Genomic DNA, 24,804 nt, shown 5'->3' with positions numbered 1-24,804 from the left:
GTTGGACAGAGAGTCTGAGCCAGCTTAATTACAAACATCCAACATGGGCCAATCCCAGATGCACCTGTTGCATTCCACAGCAGCAGATAATCAATGTTTACATTTTGTTCCTGAGGCCTCTCAGCTTCTCAGGAGGAAAAATCCTGAGGAAATGATTTTGCATGAAAGATGTCTGTGAAAATTCTCCCTTAAAAAAAAGAGAGAAATATGGAAAAGGGAAGGTGCAAGTGATGCCTCTTGTGTAACAACACTGAAGTGTGATCTCTGAGTGAGAGTCAGGTGGGCAAACACAGATGATTTGGAGGCAGCACCTCAGAGGGCAGAGAATGAAACTGGATCTGATGGGAGTTAAGTAATTCATGAAGAGCTGAGGAGAGGAGCTCAAGTGTTTGCTCAGCCCCTGTTTGCTGCAGGGGGGAACATTTCTCCATTTTCCCAGGGTGTGTCGAGGCTGCGGAGCAGAGAACTCTCTGTATCTCCATTATTCATCCCTGGCTGTCACTGCCAGTGCCAGGCTGCCTTCAAATAGAATCATCCACCTTCCAGCCTCTGTTATTTTTAAAAGATGAGGCACAGTGTATTTCAGACACAATATTCTACGAGTTTCTCTCCAAGCCTGCAATGCTTTTAAGCCCAGCCCAAACATGAGACTCCTCAGGCACAGACAGAAAAGCTTGGATTGGTCCCTGCTCTTTAAGCAAACCATTTTTTCCATTCCAGGGCTTAATGAGAGAGCTTTTAATGAGTTTACCTGCCTGGTGATTTGTAGCATCTCATAACCCTGTTAGAGAAGTCAAGCTCTCTGTAGGACTGCAGGTTTCTCAAACACAATGCAGAGTTGCATGAGGCTTCCCTGTTATTTATGTAAAGAAAAGATAAATATTTTATATACAAACACAGCCTGGGGACTGCTGGGAATGTTCTCCATAGGAGATAAAGGCTCAGCTAACCAAGGCATTAATGCTGCTGGAGCTTTTCCATTTTTATAGGAGGAGCTGGTGCTGGGGGCGAGCTGGAGAAAATAGCAACCTCTTAAAAGGCTTGTTTAAAAGAGAAAAAGCCAAAATCTTTGGATGTGTAATACCGGGTAAAACAGTTCCAAAGAGAAGGTTCAGAATTCTGGTATCACAAAAGAATCATCTGAGAAAATCAGCGTGGCCAAACCACAGAGGCCTTGCTACCAACCAACTTCAAGGATATTCCAGGGGCACAAAAATTAGGATTTCAAGTCCCAGATGGTTGTTCCCATGTTAGTTAGGTGGGATAGGAGCTTACAGAGAGTGCCAGAGTGAGAGTGGGATTTCCTCCTGCCATAGCTCTGAGTCTCTGTAGAATTTTTTCTGAGAAACTCAGTGTTTTTACATTCCTGAAGTCAGGATTATTGCAGAAGCTAAAGAAAGAAACCTGGTTAAAATGTAAAAATTTTAAAATGTTTTTTATAGAATTATAAGATGGTTTCTGTTGGAAGGGACCTTAAAGGTCAGGGATCCTGGGCAGGAACACCTCTCACTAAACCAAGATTTTCAGAGCCCTGTCCAACCTGGTCTTGTAGATTTTTAAGCTCTTTAAGCTGATTTGCACAAAAGATGAATGGCAGGAGGAGAAAAAAGTCTAAAAATACACATATTCTACCCAAATGTGGTTCACAACACTGTGAACAAACACAAATATCTACCACAACTTTCCTTTGGACAGACAAAGTATCTCAGTCTTAGAAATGCAAAGCAGCAGGTAACAAAGCAAAAAGTACTTGCCCTGTTTTATATTAAATTTTCCATTTTTTACCCTCTGGAAGCAGCAATAATTTCTGTGAGAGGCAAATAAAATGATGACAAAACTGATTTAAAGGCATTAATCATTGTGATTTTTTTTCCCCTGCTGGTTTTGCATTCACGAGCTTGCAGGAGGGTTGGATGAGCAGACAAATAACAAATGGGGAATTAGAAAGAGTTCTTTAAAATGGAGGTTGTAAGAAAAATAAAATCAAATCAGAATCAGTGATTTTTTTGTGTTGTTCAGCTGTTAATACCCAGCTCCTGGAGGGATAGTTTTCAAGTCTCTAGACTTACAAAAGTGCTGCCTGCAATTCCTTGGGTTTACTGACTCAGCAGCCCAGGAGGATTTCTTGAGGAGAGAGCTGTGATGCAGAACCAAAGCTGCATGGAGAGCAGGGGGAAATGGGAGCAAAAAAGCAGGAGGAGAGGACAAAACTATGAAAAAAATCCCATTTACAGCACTATTCCTCTATCAGGGATTTGCCTCTTGTATTCCCTCCTGCCCCTCTCAGCAGGGCTTGCAATAAAGAGATTTTTCCCAATCTGTGAAATGAACCCTGCTGCTTCTCAGAGTGAATTTGGGTGCTGCCTGGGGGTCAGGGGGTGATGCTGGAACCCTTCCTGGGCGAGCAGGTGGGGACCCCACAGACTCTGCAGGCCAAACTCCCAAAGATGGTCTGAGCCCAGCTGTGGGGTTGGGAAAGCAGAGTTTGCCAGGATTCCAATGTGCTGTGCTCCTGACCTCAAACTGGCACTTCCCTGTCACGCAGATTTTCCAGTTTTCTACCAAGGGAGTGGACGCGACTTTTAAAATAACTGGAGTAATTGAAAGTCGTCTTGGACTCCACAATATTCCTGGAAAAAAAACTGTTTATATAGTGCTTTCCTCCAAGCACATCCTGTCAGACCCTTTCACCCACAAAAGCCCCAAAACTGATGTCCAAAGGAATAACAACAACCTGGTTGTTCAACCTGCCAGCTGTTTAACCTCTGTGAGGCCCTTTAAAATGCCCTGCCAGCACTAAACCCTGAAGTTCCTGTCCCTGCAGTCCCCAGGGCACAGAACCCAACCCCACAAACCCTTCTCTGCTTCCCCGCGCCAGGGCTGAGTTGCTCACTCCAGGGAAACCTTTGCTCCTGACAGGAAAGTTGTGTTTCTCTCAGATTCATTTTCCACATGTGGAAATGCAGATTTTGGGGCTGCGGGTCCCATCTGTACCAAAATCTGATGATACCTTTCTTGTATGCCATGCCATGCCAGTTCTGCGTAAAAGGACACCATGGATGAAACAGAGCTGACTCTGAACTTTCCTCTGTGTGTGAGCTAGGGCTGAGTTCCGCATCTAAATAAGTCAGGAAATTCGCTTAGAACCATAATTAGCCCTCTAAATTCTGGATATGCAGATTAGAATCAGAGAATCCAGGGATGGTTGGGTTGGAGGTGACCTTAAAGCCCATCCAGTGCCACCCCTTCCATGGCAGGGACACCTTCCCCCATCCCAGGGTGCTCCAAGCCCTGTCCAACCTGGCCTTGGACATTTCCAGGGATCCAGGGGCAGCCACAGCTTCTCTGGGGACCTGTTCCAGAGCCTCAGATGAAGATGTTAATCCATATTTATATATAATTTTGATTCTTCTATATTTCGTATTCTTCTGTACTTAGTGATTGAGACCTATAGACATTGGTAAAACCCATCCTAAAATCCCCCTGATGCTCTCTTTACTGCAAGGCCCTAAAAAAATTATTTGAGACTAAACTTTGGTCTCTTTAGTTTTTTGGAACTCTCATTTTTATTGGGCATGTATAATAAATGTTATGTGCATCAGGAATAGATGGCAGTAACTCACTCTTGCCCAATTGATTGTCTTGAATTTTCAGTATCTTGTGACTCATCTTGGTGGGGAGGTTTGTAAGGTTATCACAAATGCTGTTTACTACTCTTGGTTCCAGGAACACATTTTTAAAATTCAATATTAAATGTATGTTCTTGTATGAGTGAGGGCAGATGCCAATGGATCTTTATGCCTGGACTAAAAAAAATACTATAAATGCATCCATTAAATACTTCAGAATCATCATAAAAACACCCCAAACCCAAAGATGATCTATTTTAAACAATACCAAAAAAAATATTTTCCCCACAGAACAACATTTAAAAAATATTCTGTAGTACTTTCACAGAATTATTACTTCCAATAGAGTTCAAAGAATCCAATCTCAATTCAAACCACTTTTCCCCCTTTTTTTTTTTTTGCATCTGAGATTTCTGAATACTTATGTTCTTCAAACAAGAAACAATATGGAAATGAACACTTTTTAACACTCCTCAATTCTTTTAATAAGAAACAAATAACAATTGCTTGTGGTTTTTGGTTTTGGGGTTTTGGGGTTTTTTTTGTTTGTTTGTTTGTTTGTTTGGGTTTTTTAATGTTTTTTTTTGTGGGGTTTTTTAGGTTTTTTTTGTTGTTGTTGTTGTTGTTTTTTGGCTATCAGTATGGTTTAGACTGTAAATCCCATCAACATGTTGAGGGAAAATAGTCTCAAGGAACATCTTTGATACAGATTTAATTTATTCTGGGGAGTTTTATGGTTTCCCAACCTTTGTACATGCTCAGTGCCTGCCCTCACTCTTCCACCCTCCTCTGGATCTGGATTTCTCTGGAGGACTTCAGAGTGATGAAGGATTTTACTGTTCCTGCCCTTCCCAACAACACATTTCTGCAGTGCTCTTTTCTTGTTCTGTGGGCTCCTTTTGGAGCGCAAAATTCTCTAAGGGAATATTAATTCTCTAAGGGTTTTAGACAGAAGAAAACACTTTATCTGATCTCTCCTCTTTCCAAATGATTTTGGCCCCACAGTCTCTCTCCAGCTCAGAATCTGTGACCAAAATGTGTTTTTGAGGGGTTATTAAGGCTTAAATCCTAGATTTCCTTGGGCTTGAAGACTTCTACAACAGTTAGTCCCACTGATAATTTCATATTTGGGAAGGGCAAATCCATAGATTTTAATTTTCACCCACTCATAATTGCATATTTGGGAAGGGGCAATCCAGAGATTTTAATTTGTTTTTTCTTTTCTTCTTCCCTGATAGCCACATCTGAACATTTTTGATATTTGACATAAAACTGTTTTTTAGACATTTACTTTATGCTTTCTTGTTTGCCAAAGGCTTGCAAGATAACAGATAATGCAAAATGAAGATTGGGTTCGATTAAGGATATGCTAAAGCTCAAGGGTAGCAAGTTGTTTCCACTTCCTCAGAGATATTAAAATGTTCTTTTTCCTGCTGCCCTCTGGCTGAGCTGGTTTTAGTTATTAGGTCTCTGCTAATTTTCTCCATTATTTAAAAAACATAAAAGAAATACCAGATTTGCTCTGCAACAGCAATTGAATTCTCATGTAATTTCAATCTAAGTCAATTTGAGCATCTCTGCCAGCAACATAAATATGTGATATCTAAGCCTTTTGGACATGATGTGTTGTTTATTTTGTCTGAACTCATTCAGGAACACCAGGTGAACAAACTGCACCTCATTTAAAATAGCCATTTACTCTCACTGTGTGTTTTCAGTTTAAAATGTTTGCCCCCCAAAATGATGAATTTACTGTTCATCCACAAGTGGCTGCAGCTCTGGGAATTCCCAGGAAATCTTCATTTGCAGAGCAGCTGTGGGAGAGCCAGGAATTTTGTACAGCATCATTGGGAATGGGTGGAAAGATGCTGAAGGGCTTTTAAACCCTTAGAACAGGAAACTAATATGGTCACATATATGGAAATAAATTGATTTTTCTATTCCTCCATGTACCCTGCAAACTCAATGCTGTGGGTCAGTTCAACTGAATTTGACAGAAGAACCATACTCTCAGAAAAATTGAATTTCTAACAGTTTAATGTGAATGTTTAGGCAGAGATTTTTTCTTATTTCCTCACTGAAAGATAAATTCCACAAGAAACTCAATAAACTGCACCTGTGGGAGAGCCAGGAATTTTGTACAGCATCATTGGGAATGGCTTGAAAGATGCTGAAGGGCTTTTAAACCCTTGGGACAGCAATTAATATGATCACATATATGGAAATAAATTGATTTTTCTATTCCTCCATGTACCCTACAAACCTGAATGCTGTGGGTCAGTTTAACTGAATTTGACAGAAGAACCACAATCTCAGAAAAATTAAATTTCTAACAGTTTCACGTGAATATTTGGGCAGAGATTTTTTCTTATTTCCTTACAAAAGATAAATTTCATTAAAAACTCAATAAACTTATTAGACAGAAGAGTGTCCAGACTGGAGGTCATCTTAGGACAAGGGTTGATGGCTTTAAATGGAAAAAGAGGAGATTAAATGGGATATTAGGAAGAATTTCTTCCTTTTTAGGGTGGTGAGGCTAAGGAGCTCTGGCTGACTCTTCTTGCCTTTTAGAGATTCTGAGTTTCACGTCTTCAGTATCCTGAAATGATTTTTTTTTTTTTTTTTAATAAGGGGAATGTTGGGTTGTGTATTCCATCTCTTTTGTAGCTGAAACCCTTAAAAAATGTCATTGGTTGGATGTGATGCCCTCAGGTCATTATTTCATTGCACATCCCTATTTTTCTGCCTTTTTCCACACATTTCTTTGCACATGGCCTGGTGTCCAAATTATTGTCACCGCCAAAATCCATGGATAGCACATGGCAGAGCAGCTTGGGGACACCCTGGGTGTTCTGCAAAGCAATGCCTTCACTTTTGCATTTATACACTTTTTCCTCCTTCACAGCAGTTTGTTTATTCTATTTGTCCAGCTGTTTGCTGATTTTATTTTGATATGAAAGGATTTTTTTTTCCTGTGAAATAAAACAGAAGATGGGGGCAAAAAAATAATAAAATTTATTTTCCATTGTTTTTCACATGGTCACAACATGAATTCAGCAGCTATTTTATTTAGGGAATACAAAGATAGAAATGAAACTTCTTTTCTCTTTTGTATCCCTGGATATTTTGCTGCACCTCTGCTAACAAAACCCAAAATGATGCTTTGGGAATGAAAATCAGTATTTTAGGGCAGCTTATCTTGTACTGAGGGAAGCTCCCCTGTCGAGGCTGTGAGCAGTCACAAGATTCTATTTTCATTTTTTTTCTATTCCTTTAGAGCCTTCTGATGAAATCCTTTCTTCTATTCTTTTAGTATAGTTTTATTATATAATTTTCTTTTAACATAATATATATCATAAAATAATAAATCAGTCTTCTGGAACATGGAGTCAAGATTCTCATCTCTTCCATTGTCCTGGGATCCCTGCAAACACCAGCACAAGTTGTGGTGGCACCAAGCCCAACAAAGCTCAAGGAGCTTTTGGACCATTTTCTCACCTGGTGGGATTTTTTGGGGTGGGATTTTTTGGGGTGTCCTGTGCAGGGTGAGGAGCTGGACTCAGTGAACCTTGTGAGCTCCTTCCAACCGAGGATATTCTGCAATTCCGTGTCACAGATGAAGTAGGATCTGGAATTTTAAAGCTCAAATACCTAAGATTGGGGTCTCTTAATCAACAGTCAGGGACCCTGTGGTGGTGTTCACAGGGGTCTGAGAATGAGGGAAGAGATGAGGATCTGACTCCATGTTTCAGAAGGCTGATTTATTATTTTATTATATATATTATATTAAAACTATACTAAAAGAATAGAAGAAAGGATTTCCTCAGAAGGCTGGCTAAGAATAGAATAGAAAAGAATGATAACAAAGGTTTGTGGCTCGGCTCTCTGTCCGAGCCAGCTGTGATTGGCCATTAATTAGAAACAACCACATGAGACCAATCCCAGATGCACCTGTTGCATTCCACAGCAGCAGATAATCAATGTTTCCATTTTGTTCCTGAGGCTTCTCAGCTTCTCAGGAGGAAAAATCCTAAGGAAAGGATTTTCCATAAAAGATGTGTGTGACAGACCCCACTGATGTGGCATGCACAAAAACCCCAGCAGAACTCTCACCTCTTTCTCCAGAGTGCCAACTCATTGACACTTCTCACCTTTAGCACATTAAATTTAGGAAGAGATGCTTGAACATATCAGCCAGCACTTCTTATCTGTCATGCAGAGCTGCAGCCATTTATACTTTGGCTCTAAACCCTATTTTTTTTTTTCCCCTTTCTTGAAAAAGAAAAATTGTCGCTTGTTTAAATATGCAAAAGGCTGTGATTTTCAAAGGCTGTGCATTGCAGGCAGCTGCAAACAGCACAGCTGAGGCTTCTGCTACCCTGGGCAAGTTCCACTAGCTCTGCATCCACAATATCCCTGTACCTGCCAACACTTCAGAAAGGTCTTTTCATTAACTTTTTGCGGAAAAAAAGAAAAAACCAACAACTTTTTACTTTTTTTAAAAAAATTTTCATGATTCTTTTTATGAAATGCCGATTAGCTGCCGTAACAGTTGAGAGCAACACTTGTGCTGCCGGGTTAACCAAATCCACCCTTTTATTTAGTGACATTTCCCTCTTCCTGGGGAGATTTCAGTGTGGCACAAAAGGCAGGAGGTGCTGGAGCAGAATCTGGGTCACGACAAGGCTCTGACAGCGAGACCTGTGGCTGATCTGTCAGGGCCTGAAAGGCAGCCAAGCCCTGCTGGTTTGTTGGGAATGAAGTCACCCTTTAAGGGGGAGATCTGCTGCTAACACCAGAGCATCTCAATCCCTGCCCGTTGTCCCTCCTTAAATCAAACCCTACCCTGCAGTGATGTAGGAGTAAAATAAGGATTTGAGGGTGGGTGAGCAATCTGGCGCTGGGTTTGGTTCGTTTGGTCCGGTTTCTAGTAATTCTGCAATGCTATTTTGTAATATTCTGTAATATTCAACATTTCTGAACTTTTTGAAACCTCCTGCAGGTTCAGCTCAGGAAATGTGTAGGGTTTTCTAAGGAGGGCTCATGAGCAGTGCATGGGAGATAAATTCATTTTTGCACAACTTTTATGCTCCTATCCTGATGCCATGTGAAACAAAGCATTCAGGTAAGGAATCACACATGGTTAGGAAAAGCACTTTTTGCAGGATTAAGTAATAAATGGCATTTTTACATCGTGGTTCATGAGAACTTTGAATTGCAGTTTGTAATGGCAGAGTATTCTTGATACAGCAATAGTAACTAATTAGATTAAGACATAAAATGTTAGGAAAAGGAAAAAAAAAAGAAAAAATTTGGAAAGAAAGAGTGAGCTGGATGTGTAACACACAGGCAGCAAGAACTGCTCTGAAATATGTTGCTCCATGCTAGTCCAGATTTTTACACAGTAGGTTATCCTTCCAAACCCTCAAATTTTGAGGATCTCATAAATAAAATTTTTAAAATATAAAAATCAGGAGTGTTCAGGGGCAACTTCAGCCAGGGAAGATTTTCCAGGGTATAGGAAGGCCCCAGCTGTTAATAGGAAACATTTCTGGATATTCTGCCAGGGCTGTGATGTGGACCAGAGGTTTCATCTGTTTTTTCTAGTCATTTTCTGTTCCATCTCTGCTCTCCTCCTGCATCTGCTGCTCTCAACTCCTCAGAAAAGGAATTGAGGTGTATGTGTCTGAATTTTTCATAATGTGTAAAAAGAAAAGCCCTCTAATTGTCACACCTTGTCTGAGATGTTCTGGAGTTCAGCTCTAGTGATTGAAGAAAGGAACTGGGTGTGATTGTGTTTCCCTGTCTCTCCAGCCCCTGTGAAAATGGCAGCAATTAATTACTGCTTCTTTTGGTTTTATTGTGGCTAATGCACAGGTCCCTGCTGACTGTGAGTCTGGGCCTCTTTTTTATGTTGTCTCTGAAAGAATTTTATGGTTTTATTGTTTATTTTGAACGTCAGGGATGGGGAATTGAGGTCCAAAGTTATTTTTCATCACCTGCTCACTGCATGTCCTTGAGAGGGGCACATTTGTGCTGCATCCAGATCACAAGGCATGATCCTAATTCAGAGCTGCACGTTCTCAGGCTCTAAAAATATATTATATATAAAACATAAATATTATACTATAATATAGATTATAGGGTTAAAGACAGAGGCCAAATCTCCCACTGAAAGTCATTATTTGTTAATATGCATTAATGGAGACATTAAAAGATTTAATGAGACAAATACTATAAAACAGGTAATGTGTCTTCCTACTCTCAGTGATGTCCAGAGCATCATTAAATGGCATCAAATTGTCATTTTAAAGCTTACAGATGCCCAAGACCGAAATGCTGCATGTGGTTAAACAAAAATGAATTACCAACATACCAAATCCCCTCTGCTGCATCAGTGGGGGAATTGTGTTGGTGGAACTGATCACTCCTCTGGCAGGGATTTATCTGCCTAGAGTTTGGTTATTCACTGTCAGGAGGCCACTGTGCACCATCAGAGGTGTTGTTTCCTGAGAATGGCATTGAAATGTTTCTGTTCAAGAGCTGTTTCCAGATATTTAAATGCTGGTGCTCGACCAGCTGCCCACTACTTCCACTGGCTTAATGCCTTGTGCAGGCTGACCTAGAGCAGAGGCTGGACAGAGCTAAAGAATAAAGCAGGGATTTATTCAAAGGCCTCCTTGGATGCACCTTGGGCAGCACCAGAGCCCAGCCAGGGCTGCACCCAAGATGAACCAAAATGGCCCCAAAATGCACGAGCGCTGCCGGGGTCTCTCCCTGGGATCAGTTCTGCTCCATTTGCACCTTGCAGTTCATTGTCCCATTGCAGCTTTAGCCCAGGCAGTCCCACCCTGCTTGTTTTTCTCTCTCCAGCCCACGGGGTTTGTGCTCCTGGGCTGAGATTTGGCTCATTTGTCCTTGGTGCCCAGCTGGAGCAGGAATTGTTTTGTCTCCCTGCTCTGTGCACAGAGCTCACCATGCCCTGATGTGCAGCTCAGACCCACACACTAAAGCAGCACAGAATGTGAAAAATATAAAAGCTAAAGCTGAGTGTCGAATTGAAGGGGAGACGACCATCCTATAATGCATCGAACTCCGATTTATTGATTGATCGGTCACATTAAATAACAGTGTTAATTAACTTCATGCATATTCCAAAATCCAGGTTTACGATAGGCTAACAGAGAAAACTCTAACCACTCCTTTTTGTTTTACAATACCGACAATTGTTTACACAAAACAAAACCAGTGTTCCCACTGTGATATGAAAGGTTCCCAAAACTGCCACATCTGTTCCCAGGGTGCCATCTTTACCCAGAGAGGGTGTTACACTTGTTATGGGAAGACTGCCTGAGAACCTTATTGTTTATAGAGTGATGCATGAGAGAGTCTAATTGTTTATAGAAATCAGCCTGGGAACTGCTTTTGGAACTGCTTCGCAACTACCTTTTACTGTTCTCTCAATTGCATGGCTTCATGGCCTTTTTCTTTAAGCCATGCTTGAACTAAACTCCCAACACCTGAGGCATCAGGCCTATACAGTCTGGGGTGCTGAAGGTGAAAAAATAAAGCAAAAATCAGAGTTTCCAAGCAGGAGGATGGGGATGGGATCCACCAGTGCAGCATCTGCAGCCACTCCAGTCACCTTGGCATCCCATTTTTGTTACCAGCAGGACACAAACACTGACACTGCAAGTCTCCTTGTCTCTTTTTTTTTCACCCTGATAACTTAAGTCATAAATATTGATCAAAATGAAGTGTCCAAAGCATTACTTTGCTATGAGAGGTGTTTCCTGATGCTCCTCAGCACCACAGCTCTGAGACAGCCCTAAAATTAGAGATAAGGTGCCCATCAATAGGCAGGAACCCTAAAAGAAGGAACTCTGCTTTGCTAGATCACCTAATAAAAGTGGCATGAGCAACACTCTCTGTGATATAAACCCAGACTGAGAGATCACAGTGTATGGAAGTTGGAATTCTCTATTTTGTAGAAAATAGAGAATTTTGTGGAAAAAAATGAGTTGTTTTAGTATCTTTTGTCATCCTGCAGGAGTGTGTTAATATATCTCAGCTTTTTTTCTTCCTTATTTTTTTCTTTTCCCCCCCCTATTTTTATTTGGTTTTGTTTGTTTATTTTCTTCTAGGGTTTTGTTTGTGTGTATGTTTGTCTTGTTTTCTTGGTTTGGTTTGGTTTGGTTTGTTTGCTTATTTTTTTTTCCCATGGAGGAGATTGCATCGCCTTTTAAATCTCAAAATAAAAATTTTCCTAACCCTTAAACTGGATGACTTGAATGCTACCTCTGTGAGAGCTGGAGAGAGACTTGACAAGGGCTTGTAGTGATAGAACAAGGGGGAATGGCTTCAAACTGCCAGAGGGCAGGGTTAGATGGGATTTTGGGAAGAAATTCTTCCCTGTGAGGGTGGGGAGGCCCTTGCACAGGGTGCCCAGAGAAGCTGTGGCTGCCCCATCTTTTCCTTTCTGATCCCTTCAGCTGAGCTCCATGCTGGTGCTCTGACATCCCATCAGTCTGCTCCCTTCTTTTCTTCAGAAAAATGTGCTTTAATCCCCTCCTTGAGTTTTCACAGCAAAATAGTGATGAAACCTTCCAGAAACAAGAAGGAGAAAGAACACAGAAGCTGTGTTCTGGCTGAGAACACAACTCTAAGCACAACCTTTTGTGCAAAGATTTGATTCCTTTGGGGTTTTTCCAGTTGTGAAGCGATTTGTTTTTCATCCTCCACTTCAGCACAATACCCAACCCAATGTCTGTGAGCGCTGAAAGGAGAAGGAGGGAAGTTGAGAATAAACTCAAGCACTCCCAATTACCACTGCTCTAATGAGCTTTTTGCCTTCCTCCTCCAGTGGTCTCCCCATTCCCGGAGCCCCTTTGGGGAATATTGGAGTAAGAGCTGCAGCACGAGGCATCCACTGGAGCTGCCTGCAGGGAGGAGAGAAAGGGAAGAACGTGTGTCTGCTAGCTGAGGGCAAACAGCTTTAATTTAATTAGCAGATTAATCAAAGCTTCCTCCCCTGGGCAGGGTAAGTGTGTGTGGAGAGTGTTTCTGCAGCCTCCCGAAGCTGTTCATCAACGCGTTCCTGTTCCAAGTGTGACTCAGACGGGGCTCCATGAACTTGCTGGGAGCCTCCACAAAACAAATTTCCTGTCAGGGACCTTCTCTCTTCGGGGTTTTGTTTAAATGCAGCGAAGGATAAATGGACAAATAATAACAAGTAATGACAAGAGCTTGCTTTACAAACGAACGTGGCATCCAGTGGCACGACAGCTGCAGAGCTCCTGAAAGCTTCTCTGTTTCCCAATGTCCCCCCAGTGAGAGAGCCCTGATGCCAGCACAGATTCCCTCAGTGAAAGTCCCCAAAAGTTCTTTGCAGTGTGAAAAAAAATACTCAAGAGTTTTTGGGAACCTTGAGTCTGCACCTTTTGCACAGGTCCTGAGGAAAGCAGAGAAGGCCAACAGGGTCCTGGGCTGGATTAAGAGAGAGCAAAGGCAGGAGATACAACGAAACGTTTATTCCCATCCACTCAGCACTTGATGGATCAGTTGTACATCACAGAATGACAGAACGGTTTGGGATGGAGGGGAACTTAAAGATCATCCAGTTCCACCCCCTGTCCTGGGCAGGGACACCTTCCACCGTCCCAGATTGCTCCCAGCCCCATCCAACCTGGCCTTGGACACTCCCAGGGATCCAGGGCAGCCACAGCTTCTCTGGGCGCCTGGGCCAAGGCCTCAGCACCCTCACAGGAGAGAATTTCTTTCTAATATCTCAGCTAAATCTACTGCTTCTGGAATATTGCATCCAGTTTGAGGATTCTCAATGCATAAAATACCGCAGTCAGCTGTAGCAAGTTCAAAGGAGGGACACTGAGATTGCCTGTGAGGAGAGGATGAGGAAATGTGGCTTTTTTTTGCCAGGTGGAAGGAGAGAAAATTAGGGCTAACCCTGTGGCAGCCTTGTGGTAATTATGAGGAAAGCATCAGGAGGAAAGAGCCAGGGTTCTCATTGTGATGTGTGTCTGAATGTTGGTGTAACCTGAAACAAGGGAGGTTCATATTGGAGAGAATCCTTTTTACTCTGAGAATAAGTGAGCACTCAAGTTAATTCCACCTAGGTTGTGCAGTCTTCAGAACTTCTTCAGAGTTTTCCAAAATGCAGGTGGAAAAAGCCAATTAACCCTATATTGGTTAATTGGAATTAACTATTTCCATTGCTGCCCCTGCAGCAATATTTGTTTGTCTTTTGTTTAGTTTGGTTTGTTAGCTTAAATTTATTTTTTTCCCCCATGGCGGAGATTGCATCACCTTTTAAAACCTAAAGTAAAAATTTTCCTTGCCCTTAAACTGGATTGCTTGAATGCCACCTCTAAGAGAGATGGAGAGAGACTTTTGACCAGGGCTTGTAGTGATACCTTTCCACCAAGGTTGTGCAGTCTTCAAAACTTCTTCAGAGTTTTCCATAACGCAGGTGGTAAAAGTCCAATTAATCCTATACTGGTTAATTGGAATTAACTATTTCCATTGCTGCTCCTGCTTCCAGTGGAAAGTTGTTCTGGTTGGTTCTGGAGGTCCCTTCCAACATGAATTATGCTGTGCTTCCATGGATCTCCCTGGAAGGCACATGTGATAGTTGACGTCATTGAGAGAAAGCCACCAGAGACAGGGATGGGTGAAGGCAAAGAGTGGGACAGACTGAAGCTTTAAACATAAAATCTGTAGACCAGGAAGGGAAGGGTGAAGCTCTAGGTTATCTTTCATATCCTATTGATTTTGGGTTGCTCTGGCAGCTGATACAGACTCTGCTTTAAACAGGGGACATTCCTGTGTTGCCAGTGCTGCCTAAAGAGTGAAAAAGGTGTGCTTTTCCTGAAAATCCTCTGGAGAAAATAGGAGAGGAGGAGATGCCTTTCCATCTGTTTCTGATAGAAAATACAGCTGTATTTTCCAGGACCTTCTTAAGGATCACCTGGAACCCCCTATTCAGAGTTTATGTGGAAATTTCAGAGTTCAGAGTAACCAGTAATTTTGCCAAGGCAGCAGATTGATCTAATAGAGAAAATCTGGGAGCTGAAAAATCAACATCATTGTAAACCTAAAGATTTACCCCTCTGGATCAGCAGTTCCACAGATTGTATGAACAGTGTGTCCCAGATTGCTCAGAAATTAAAGTGTTTCTATTTCAGCTCCCTCATTTCAGGTGTTCAGCTGAATCTCAACATCTCATCCCAGATTTATGCTGATAGAAATCCTCACTTCTCAGCCGGGCACAATGTGTTAAAAAACATAAATCCCACCCCCCAGCTTCCCCGCCCCCCCCCCCCCAGTCATTTTAATTAATTGATTAATCTGAACTTCTGTGCTAAATCTGAAATGGTTACCTGAGGCTGCAGTAGTAGGACCACACAGGAAAAAAAAAAAAATTATTTTTCCTCCTTTGTCAATCACAAATTCCAGCAATTTACATTTGCATGACTTGCCTGTAACCCCCAGCCAGGAAATCTCTTGCTGCGACAGAGACTTGGCCAAACCCTGGATCCACGCTGGGCTCTTCTCTTGCCAACAGCTCTGCCCTGCCACAGCCTGTGCAAGGAGCTGGAAAGTGTCCTTGGAAGAGGTTGTCAGTGATATCTGCAAGTCCTGCAGCCCTGATATCCTGCAGTGAGGCCATGCGGCCCAATCTTGCTCCATGCTAAAAGCTCTCAGAGCAGTGAGAATCTGCCCATAAAGCTTTGTGAGGGAGTAGACCCTTATTTGAACACTTAAATTCCCTTTCTTTTGAACAATTTAAAATATAAGTAGAAATTGCAATGCTATCAGCTTTTCGGGCTGATGTTGTCCTCTAAGCAATAAAATAAAGATCCTAACTGCACTGTTGGGAGTTGTACTTCAGAATTTTATCTTTGGAGAGGAAATTCCCAGGAATTGCTAGAGAAAGCCATTTTTATGCAATATAAAATCAGCAATCAGGAGGGCTATTAAACCCTTAGTTTCATCTCAAGCACATTATGTCTAGCAGGATTTTTAATCACTTTTCCAGTGAAAAGTGATTCATCCTGCCATTAGAATGCTTTGAGAAGCATCACCTGCTATTAGAGATAGGGGAAATGGATATGTTGGTTTAATCCAAAATTATACTTCCCATGGAAGTCTTCAGCTATTCTGGGAATGCTTCACAATGCTCCAAGAGGGGGTTTACAGCTGATTTCTAAGATAAGGGAGCTTGCAAAAAGATACAGAGAGGTTATTTAAAAGAACATGTGATGACAGGTCAAAGGGAAGTGGCTTCAAACTGAAAGGGAGCAGGTTTAGATTGGATATTGAGATGGAATTGTTCCCTGTGAGGGTGCTGAGGCCCTGGCACAGGTGCCCAGAGAGTCTGTGGCTGCCCCTGGATCCCTGGAAGTGTCCAAGTCCAGGCTGGACGGGTCTTGGATCACCCTGGGATAATGGAAGGTGTCCCTGCCCAAGACAGGAAAATTGGGAAAATATCTCTAAAGTCCCTCCCAACGTAAGCCATCCAATAATTCTGTGACGCTACAAAAATCCAGTTCAGGCAGATGCAAAAATAGTTTTACCCCTCGTTGTGTAACACCTCTATTGTCCAGCATTCACTTCAGAAGGCATCCACTGAGAGAAGGGAGCTGTTGATTGTGCTGCTGCTATTTTCTAACCTGCACTGGGATGTGCATCTCTCCAGGAGTGTCAGAAGGTTCCCAGATCTTAAATTTCCATCAGCCACTTGGTAAGGGATCAATGCCTTTTCCTGGCAGAGTGTTCTGCTGCTGGGTATTTTATTTTTTCCCTGCACAATTTGTTTAAAGCGTGGTGTCCAAGCCCTGCTGCAGATTGTACATTTGTGGCTGGGATTGAAGGAGTTCCCAATGGCTTTTCCCTTTCACTCAGTGTGAAGTGTTCTGAAATCACAGGAGTTTGGATACCATTTGCATATTGCTGGCTGAGGTTTATGTACAAATCACAAATGGGACAGGACAGCCAGGAACGTGCCTTGAGCTGTTTTATTTTCCAGATCAGTCTCATTCTGTGGTTATAACAATAGCAAGATCCCATCAGCTCACATCTCAGGCAGCAGATCAAGAACTTAATGTTATAACTCACTTTATAAGTTTTTTGACCAATCACACAAAGCAAAAGCACATTGACAGTAGTTCTATCCAACCACTATAAGCACACACACCTTTGGTTAAACAATGCTTGCTTATTTCGAATACAATACCTGCTTGTAAACCTTAAAACACAATGCACAGAGCTCCATTATTAAGCTTAGAACTCCCTAATATCTCACTAGATAAACTTTTCTGTAGCTTAGGGAGTTATTCTGGACAAGCATTAACACACAGACCATTGTTCTATTTGTCTTCACTTTTTTACTTCTTACATGATTTTTCTGCTGACCAATCTCATGGCTACTGCTTAGCTCTAATCACAGTTCTGCTGTCTCTAAAGCCTATCTTTTACAACTTTCCCAAAACCCTCTGATTTTATAGATTCCCACATTTGCACAGGAAGGCCAAAAACGCAATCAAGTGGCAAACCTGAGACGTTTCTGGGGACAACAACTTGTTGGGCTGCCAAGCCAGTGTTGTAGAGCCCAGCAATGATGGAAATCAGTTCTGGAACAACGTCCAGATAGTCAGAGCTCCTTCCCAAACCCCTCTGTTTATAACAGAGCCTTTTGCAAGTCTTGGCCCTGGTGTGACCACTTGAATCATTGCTTGGTGGGAACAGGGACTCAGCAGTGGTGTTTCCATGACAAAGTGAGCCTCTTTTGGCAACGCTCACAGAACAATTTATCATTTTTGAAGCTAACTTTTCAATACTGGAAGTCATAATAGAATTAGTAAAATGTGTGTAATTCAGCTTGAAGTGAGTGATCTCATCTACCTTGTGGATTCAACTCCTCTCTTGCATTATTTTAGGAACAACACTTAGGCAAAAGTTGAATCACACTCTAATTCCTCTTTGTGTTGATGTAAAACCATGGCCATGGAGGATTTAATGAAGATTTGCTGTTGTTGTTGTTCTTGATTCTTATCTGTCCCCTCATTACCCCTCTCATTGTCACAGTGCCTGATATGGCATATCCTGAATGGAGTAGAAATGTTCCCATTTACTTTAAAAAAAAAAAAAAAAAAAACCTAAAAAAAAATGAGGACTTTAAAGACTTAACACAAAAATGCAGAAATGGAAAGAACAGTTAGTGGTACTGAATTGCCATATTTGATCTGGCCTTTATAGAAATGCCAAGTGAATTCCCATTTCACCATCACATCATTACAAGGACTTCAAAGCAAATTTTCTTATCCTGGAGGTTCTCAGGAGTGCTGGGGACATCTCACTTCTGAGTAAACTCATGTAGAGAAATCAAGATTTATAGCAATTGTGGATATTCTTACTGAGAACAAAATGAGCAAAATGGTGTTTTGTGAATAACTGAATGTAGCCAGAGACCTGGTTGCTGAGAATTTCAGACTTTCTGTGATGACAGACTTTGATCCTCAAAAGAACACTGCATTTGACCTGAGACCATCAGGTCAAATGAGCAAAATTAGCAAAATGGTGTTTTGTGAATAACTAAATGTAGTCAGACAGTTCAGGTTTTCTTGGCTGGACTGTTCTGCATGGTTGATGTGTATATAAAATTATATAGACCAAATTTATAATACATAAATATATATGAAAAATATAATTATCTCTACCAAATTTATTCTAAGTACCTAAGTTGTATCATAACATGATTGTTATTAATTTTACCATAAGTTCATGGGAACAGCAAAGAATTAAGTACTGGAATTTGCACAAAGCACATACCAGTTTATATTTGTGGTCGCCACCTTAATAAAAACCACGTAAGGGAAATGAAAGCTCTGAATTTGTTGAACCTCTGCATGTCCTGCCAGCTTCTTGTGCTCTCTCAGAACCAAACAGATACTGAATTTTACTGTCTCTGTATCTAAATGAATGTACACATTCTCTAAACTGATGTGAGTCAGAATCTTTCACTTCATTGAGAGTAATAAATTTTTCAAAGACCTGCAAATTTCATGCGCTATCGACTCGGATTCTTGATTTTTCCTACTATGTGTCAAAACACTCTTTAACTGCACATATCACTGATCTCTTCTGGGAAACTGAGACCAGGCTGTCTCTGCTGAGCACAGGAAATTGCAAATGTCCTCGAGGCAGAAGAAATGGGATCACAAGGACTGGATTCAGGCTTGCCATTGGAATCGGGCTCTGCCTTCACTTGTCGAAGCCTGACTTGGCAAATTAAAGGCTCTGCCGCTCCATGGTCAATGGAGAAGCATCAAACCCCCGGATCCTTTCAGGAAAATGTGATAACATCAAAACAGGCAACATTCAACAGACAAACAATGTGATAACATTCAACAGACAGACCTTTTTTGTGGGAAGTGGAAAAACAGAAGCTTTCACAGACACAGGAGGGTTTGATTTGCAGCCTTGGGAGAAGCTTGGATTAATGTAAAAATACAATACACAGATATAAGCAGGAAAATCATAAACTTATGTTTCTATAGTTGTAAGTAGGAATATGCCTTAAGCAAGTAAAAACTGTATTGATAAGATGGTGAAGGATTTATAATGTAGTAATGTGGTTGTACAGAGTAAGCTGAGTTCAGAAGTTGTAAAAAAGCTCATATAAGTGTGATAGAAGTTCATTGGATAAAAGTATTTGTAATGCAGTAAAATTAAGTCAAGGTGATGGGTTAGAAAAGCAAAATAAACTTTGTGGCAACTGTCCATTGGGTTATAAAGTTATATATTGTCTTGTAACAAAGAACTTGTGACTAGTTTGAGCTACAGCTGACTGCCTGCTCCTCTAAAATCTCACAGCCTCTGAGACTGATGTCTATCTGAGTAATAAATCAGGTTTTTGTGGTCCCATCCCTTCAATTAAAGCAGCAATAATAATTCCTTTTGTTATGAACAATTCAAGCGCTTTTGATTTTCCCAGATACGGAATTGCTTGTTAGCAGGGATGGCAGGCAGCTCCTGTTCTCTCCTCTGACACTGAGATTGATGTTTCCTCCTTTGCTTTCTGTTTCGGTTTCCATGTTCCCCAAAATTAATTTTTTTAAATCTGTTGATAAAGTGCTATGAAATGGCACAAAAATGCTGATGGGAAGTCACATCAGAATATTGTGGCAACAGTGAAAGCTGGAGGAAAGCTGCAGGGACAGGAGAACCACGTGGCTCTTTCTGTCCACACCTGAGCCTCCTAAGCCAGACTTACTGGGATACAGTTGACTAAATTTAATCATTTGGCCAAATTTAATCATTCAGTTTAGTCAGAGACCTCTGAATAGGTGTGCCAGTCTGCAAGGAGAACAGTAAAGTCTGAGCTTTTAACCTTTGGCTTTCTTTACAATCAATCATGCCCTGGCTTTGATACACCTCTGGCAAAGAGGATAACAAAAGAAAAGTAAGGATAAATCACAGTGTAGATTGAATCAAAATTTTCTTATCAAAAGTCTCTGAAAACTGGGGCATGGTGGGTTTCTTAATATTCTAGAGTGGAACCATAGAATGGTTTGGGTTGGAAGGGACATTGAAGCTCATCCTGTTCAACCCCTGTTGTGGCAGGGACACCTTCCACCATCCCAGGGTGCTCCAAGCCCTGTCCAGCCTGGCCTTGGGCACTCCCAGGGATCCAGGGGCAGCTGGAACAACCTGGAATAACCTGTTCTGGTGTCTCTAGCCTCCATCCTTTGATGGACTTTGGATAAATATATGCATCCATGTGTGGCATTGAATGTCCACAATTTCAAGCTGAAGAGTTCTGCAAGTTAGCAGGAAGTGTGTGAAGAAATATTTCCTTTTGTTTAGTCACATCCTGCTTGCATAGACAATGCAGAATCATTATTATTATAATTATTATTAGGGCAATATTTTTACTAAATGACAGCTTTTCTAATCTGTACTGGTGAAATGCATAGAAACTGCCACATTTGTGTTTTGAGTCGACCCCTGGACACTCCTCTCAGACCTGGGCAACTGTGGAGGGTGAACCTGCACTAACAGCACAACTCTGGTTTTCTTGTTATTTCCCTTTTATCTTTTTAAAAATATATTCTAAGAACTTGAATGTCAGCTAATGCAATTTTCTCTGTCTTTGGGGATGCTTAGGGGATGATGTAGCAAAATCCCTTATGTTCTTGGGAGATCCTGGAGATCTGTGACAATTTATCTTTTCCAGGCACCTAGGAGCCCTTAAAACAGAATTGTGTTTGTTTTGAAGACAAACAAATCTAATATGGTTGTGTCTGGTGTGTCCCCCGGGGGAAAATAGCTGAAATTTATTACTGGGGTCTTGGAGATGATGAAACTGTGCAGCATTATTAGTTCCTGCAAATGGTGAGGAAAGATTTCCAGGAGAGTTCATCAGGAAACCCTCTCTGTCCTTGAAATAGCAGTGGTGGCTTTTAACATTTACACCAAAAAAAAAAGTGTGCAGATGGTTCAGAGCATCACTACACAAACAAAAGCACAACACAAGCACCACCAAACTGGATTGTTACAGAGCCACTGAATGGTGTGGGTTAGAAAGGACCTTACAGATAAATCTCATTCCATCTCCTTCCATGGGCAGGGACACATTACACTATCCCAGGGTGCTCCAAACTCTGTCCAACCTGGCCTTGGACACTTCCAGGGATGGCACATCCACAGCTTCTATGGTCACCCTCTGCCAGTGACTGCCCAACCTCACAGGGAACAATTCCTTCCTAAATATTGATCTGATTTGCCGAGGTCTCTGGTGTTGAGATGACCCTGAGGTGTTAGAAAGTCTCTTTTTCCCAGCTGCGAGACCAAAGAAGAAGTCGAGATTCCTCAGCTCTGCCTTTCAAGGCTGTTTATTTTCTCTTATCCATTCCATTCTTTCTCTGACCTGCTGAGATCTGTCCAGCAGGTCAGTTTGTAGCACACTGACCATTCTTGGGGTGGTGTTGGCTTTTTATACTAAAACCTACATGTACTCTATTTACAATAATTTTCCAATAGCTATCACCTATGTTAGACAGTCTGTCTCTACTCTAAACCCACCCAGAAGTGTCACCATCACAGCAGAAGATGGAGGCCAAGAAGAAAGAGGAGGAAGGACAGGACACACCCAGATCCCTCCATCTTGCCTCCTGAACCCCCATTCTAAATCCCCAAAATTCTACTTTTTCACCCTGTGACAAATTCACTAACATTCTACTCAAACCCTTGTGGCTTGTAACTCCTCACACAAAGTTGGGAATTGTTCCCATGGGTTAAAATCAAAGGCACAGGTGTTTGTGACTCTGTGCCAAGGGCTCTGAGCCCCTGCCAGGGTCTGGAGTCCTCCAGGGCAGCCAGAGGGATGTCCTGGGTTCCAACGCTGAATCTCCCCTTTTTTATTTTAAATCCATTCCTCTTGTCCTGTCACTATCTGCCTGTGCAGAAATTTCTCTTCCTTATTTTTTTTAATCCCCCTCAGCTGCTGGAAGGATTTCACCTGCCTTGGGATTTGCTCTCAGGTTGTGTTGGGTGCTGCATCCCTGATCCAAACTGTTCACCCCATTCCCTGGGGTGTGAGGGAAGGAAAGCTGAACTGTGCAAATGGAGCTCCAAAGGAACCAAAAGTGGATTAAATTTGGGGATTTTTATCCCTGTTTGCTTGTTCCTGCTTATCAAATAAGGGGAAGCAGATCCCACAAAACTTCCTCTGTGCTTTTCCATTGTCAAGAGTGAAGGAAATGGGATGAGAAATAAAATAACAGAAGTGCTCCAGTGAACCACAGTTATTATAGCTTTTTATTAAAAATTCACTTTTATTTTTGTTTTCTATTGGGATAATACATTTCTTTAATATTGTGATGGGTTTTTGTATTATGAAGGGATGGATGCTTATTGGGGTTTTTTGGGAGATTTATAACATGTAATTATGAATTTATTTCATAGATATAAGGTAATTTTTTTTAATTTTTGTGAGACTATTTATGTGTGTCACTAAATTTCAATTGTTTGATTAAAATGTATGAGAAATCATAGTGATTTTTGTTTTTGTGATGTTTGTTTTTGTTTTTAGAAGACTTGTAATATGAATTGTTTTACTCATGTGTGTTAGAATGTCTGTTAGCTTTGATTGTTCATTGCTGATATGTTTTATCTAAAGGACATTAGGTGATGGGTTAAAGTTTTTAAAAGCTATTTTTTGGTATATAACTTCTTTATTTATATTTTTTGGTAATGTAATAGTATTAAGAAGGGATGGATGGTTGTTGAGGATTTTTTGAGGGATTTACAACAGTAATTATGAATTTATTTCATAGATATAAGGTAGATTTTTTAAATTTTTGTGAGAATATTTATGTGTGTTACTAAATTTTAATTGAGAAATCATAGAGATGTTTGTTTTTGTATTTAGTACACTTGTAATATGAATTGTTTCACTAAGGTGTGTTAGAATGTACATTTGCTTTGGTTGTTCATTGCTAGTACATTTTATCTGAAGGACATCAGGTATTGGCTTAAAGCACTTAAAAGGTATTTTTTGGTATATACCTTGTTTATTTATATTTATTGGTAATGTAATAGTAATAGTAATAGTTATTGTTTTGGTTTTGGTTGAATTATTATTGGAGTTTTGTAAGTAAGAGCTGAAATTATCAGCTCTTCATTATAATTTGTTGAGATGACAGTTGGAAAAGTTGAAAGTCTAAGAATTTTATTAGTCTTTGTTTATAATTAGAAAGTTGTTTTTGTTGTGAAGCATTAGTAATTTTTGTGGGAATGTATTTATGGTAAAAATATTTTTAAAACTATATTAATTTGGAAGTTGTAATTCTAATTGCAATGATGTGAATTATAACGTGTATTGTATCACCCTTCACATGACACTGAAAATGGAATAAAAGTTTTTAAAAAACCTCTCAATTTCCCCAGCTTTGGGTCGGAAAAGGGAATAATCCAACAAGTCATCTTCAGCCAGGGCACTGATTTTCACTGGATTTGAACCTCAGCCATGCCCCTATACAGTGATCTCATGAAATCTGAGGTTTTATTCTCCTTTAATTGATATTCCTTGGCCACTGTCTGCTATAGGAATGAAATCCTGTATTGATTTCCAGAAATGAGTCACATCCTTATTTTGTTGCTGCTTTGGGATTGCCTGGATTGTGTTGGCTGCAATGTTCCTCTCATAATTTTTTTATTCCCTTCTTTTTCCCCCTTTACTTTTTTCTTGTATTTGGCTGTATTAGAGAGTTAAAGATAGAAAACAGAAAAAAAGAAAGAAAATATTTGGATCAAGTCAGCCTGATTTATTTGACATTGTATTGTTTTTGACAAAAGAATTTGCCTTGAATTCTCTGGAAATAAATAAAAGCAACACTGAGGAATGAACAGGGTGACAGAATAAGAGAAACAGCTTTTAATTTGGTTTAGATTCCAGAGAGATTTTAATGAATTGTGCAAAGACTCATAAGAAACTGGTGGAAGATCAAACCAAGAAGAAATGTATTCCTAATTCTTCTTTAAACCAAGAAGAATTTTATTCCTAATTCTTCTTTAAATTCTTTTTGTATTTAGAGATACCCTTGTTCAGATATATGTGAAGAAGTAATTCAATAAAATAAAACAAACCTGTTAGAAATCACATTTTGACAGGGATAATAATAAAATATAAAACCCCCAAATAATTTATGCAAGTTTTAATTACTTAATTAGTCCTTAGACATGCTAGGAGAAAAAAGGAGTAAAAGTAAAGAAAAAAGGGAAAGAAAATGAGGCTTGTTACACTTTTTTCTCAACTTTAAATGATATTTTTGGTTTTTTTTCTTTCTTTTTTCTTGCAATGGGTTCTTAAAACTTACTGATCACCTCATGAACTATTTTATTTTTGTAACTGCTTTTTTTTTTTTTTTTTCCTCATTTTCCCCCATATTTCAGGTTGCAGCAACCCATTCCAACTGCATCATCAAAAAGGAGCAAGAGACTTGTCTGGAGAAGATCCGGAGGGCGACGGCCCTGAACCCTCTCAATGATTCCTCTCCAGGTGAGTCTCAGCCCCTGCACCTTGAGCTGACCATTTAAAGGGATTTTCACCATTTCCTGGGATGCCTGGAGGGTGAGAGGGGTTTCATGGTGAGAG

The 24,804-nt window shown here is 40.6% G+C and overlaps 1 protein-coding gene across 1 annotated transcript in view; it reads left to right on the top strand.

The window, feature by feature from the left end:
- Positions 1-24,804, top strand: part of ADCYAP1R1 (ADCYAP receptor type I) — a 148,374-nt gene that overhangs the window by 37,340 nt on the left and 86,230 nt on the right. Inside the window, exon 3 of the mRNA XM_058817877.1 lies at positions 24,603-24,708. Within this exon, the coding sequence (XP_058673860.1) occupies positions 24,603-24,708 (106 nt within the window). The remainder of the gene's footprint in view (positions 1-24,602; positions 24,709-24,804) is intronic.

The sequence above is a fragment of the Ammospiza caudacuta genome, chromosome 1 (genome assembly GCF_027887145.1).
Source record: "Ammospiza caudacuta isolate bAmmCau1 chromosome 1, bAmmCau1.pri, whole genome shotgun sequence".
Taxonomy (NCBI): Eukaryota; Metazoa; Chordata; class Aves; order Passeriformes; family Passerellidae; genus Ammospiza; species Ammospiza caudacuta.
This window is presented reverse-complemented; position numbering and strand designations above follow the sequence as displayed.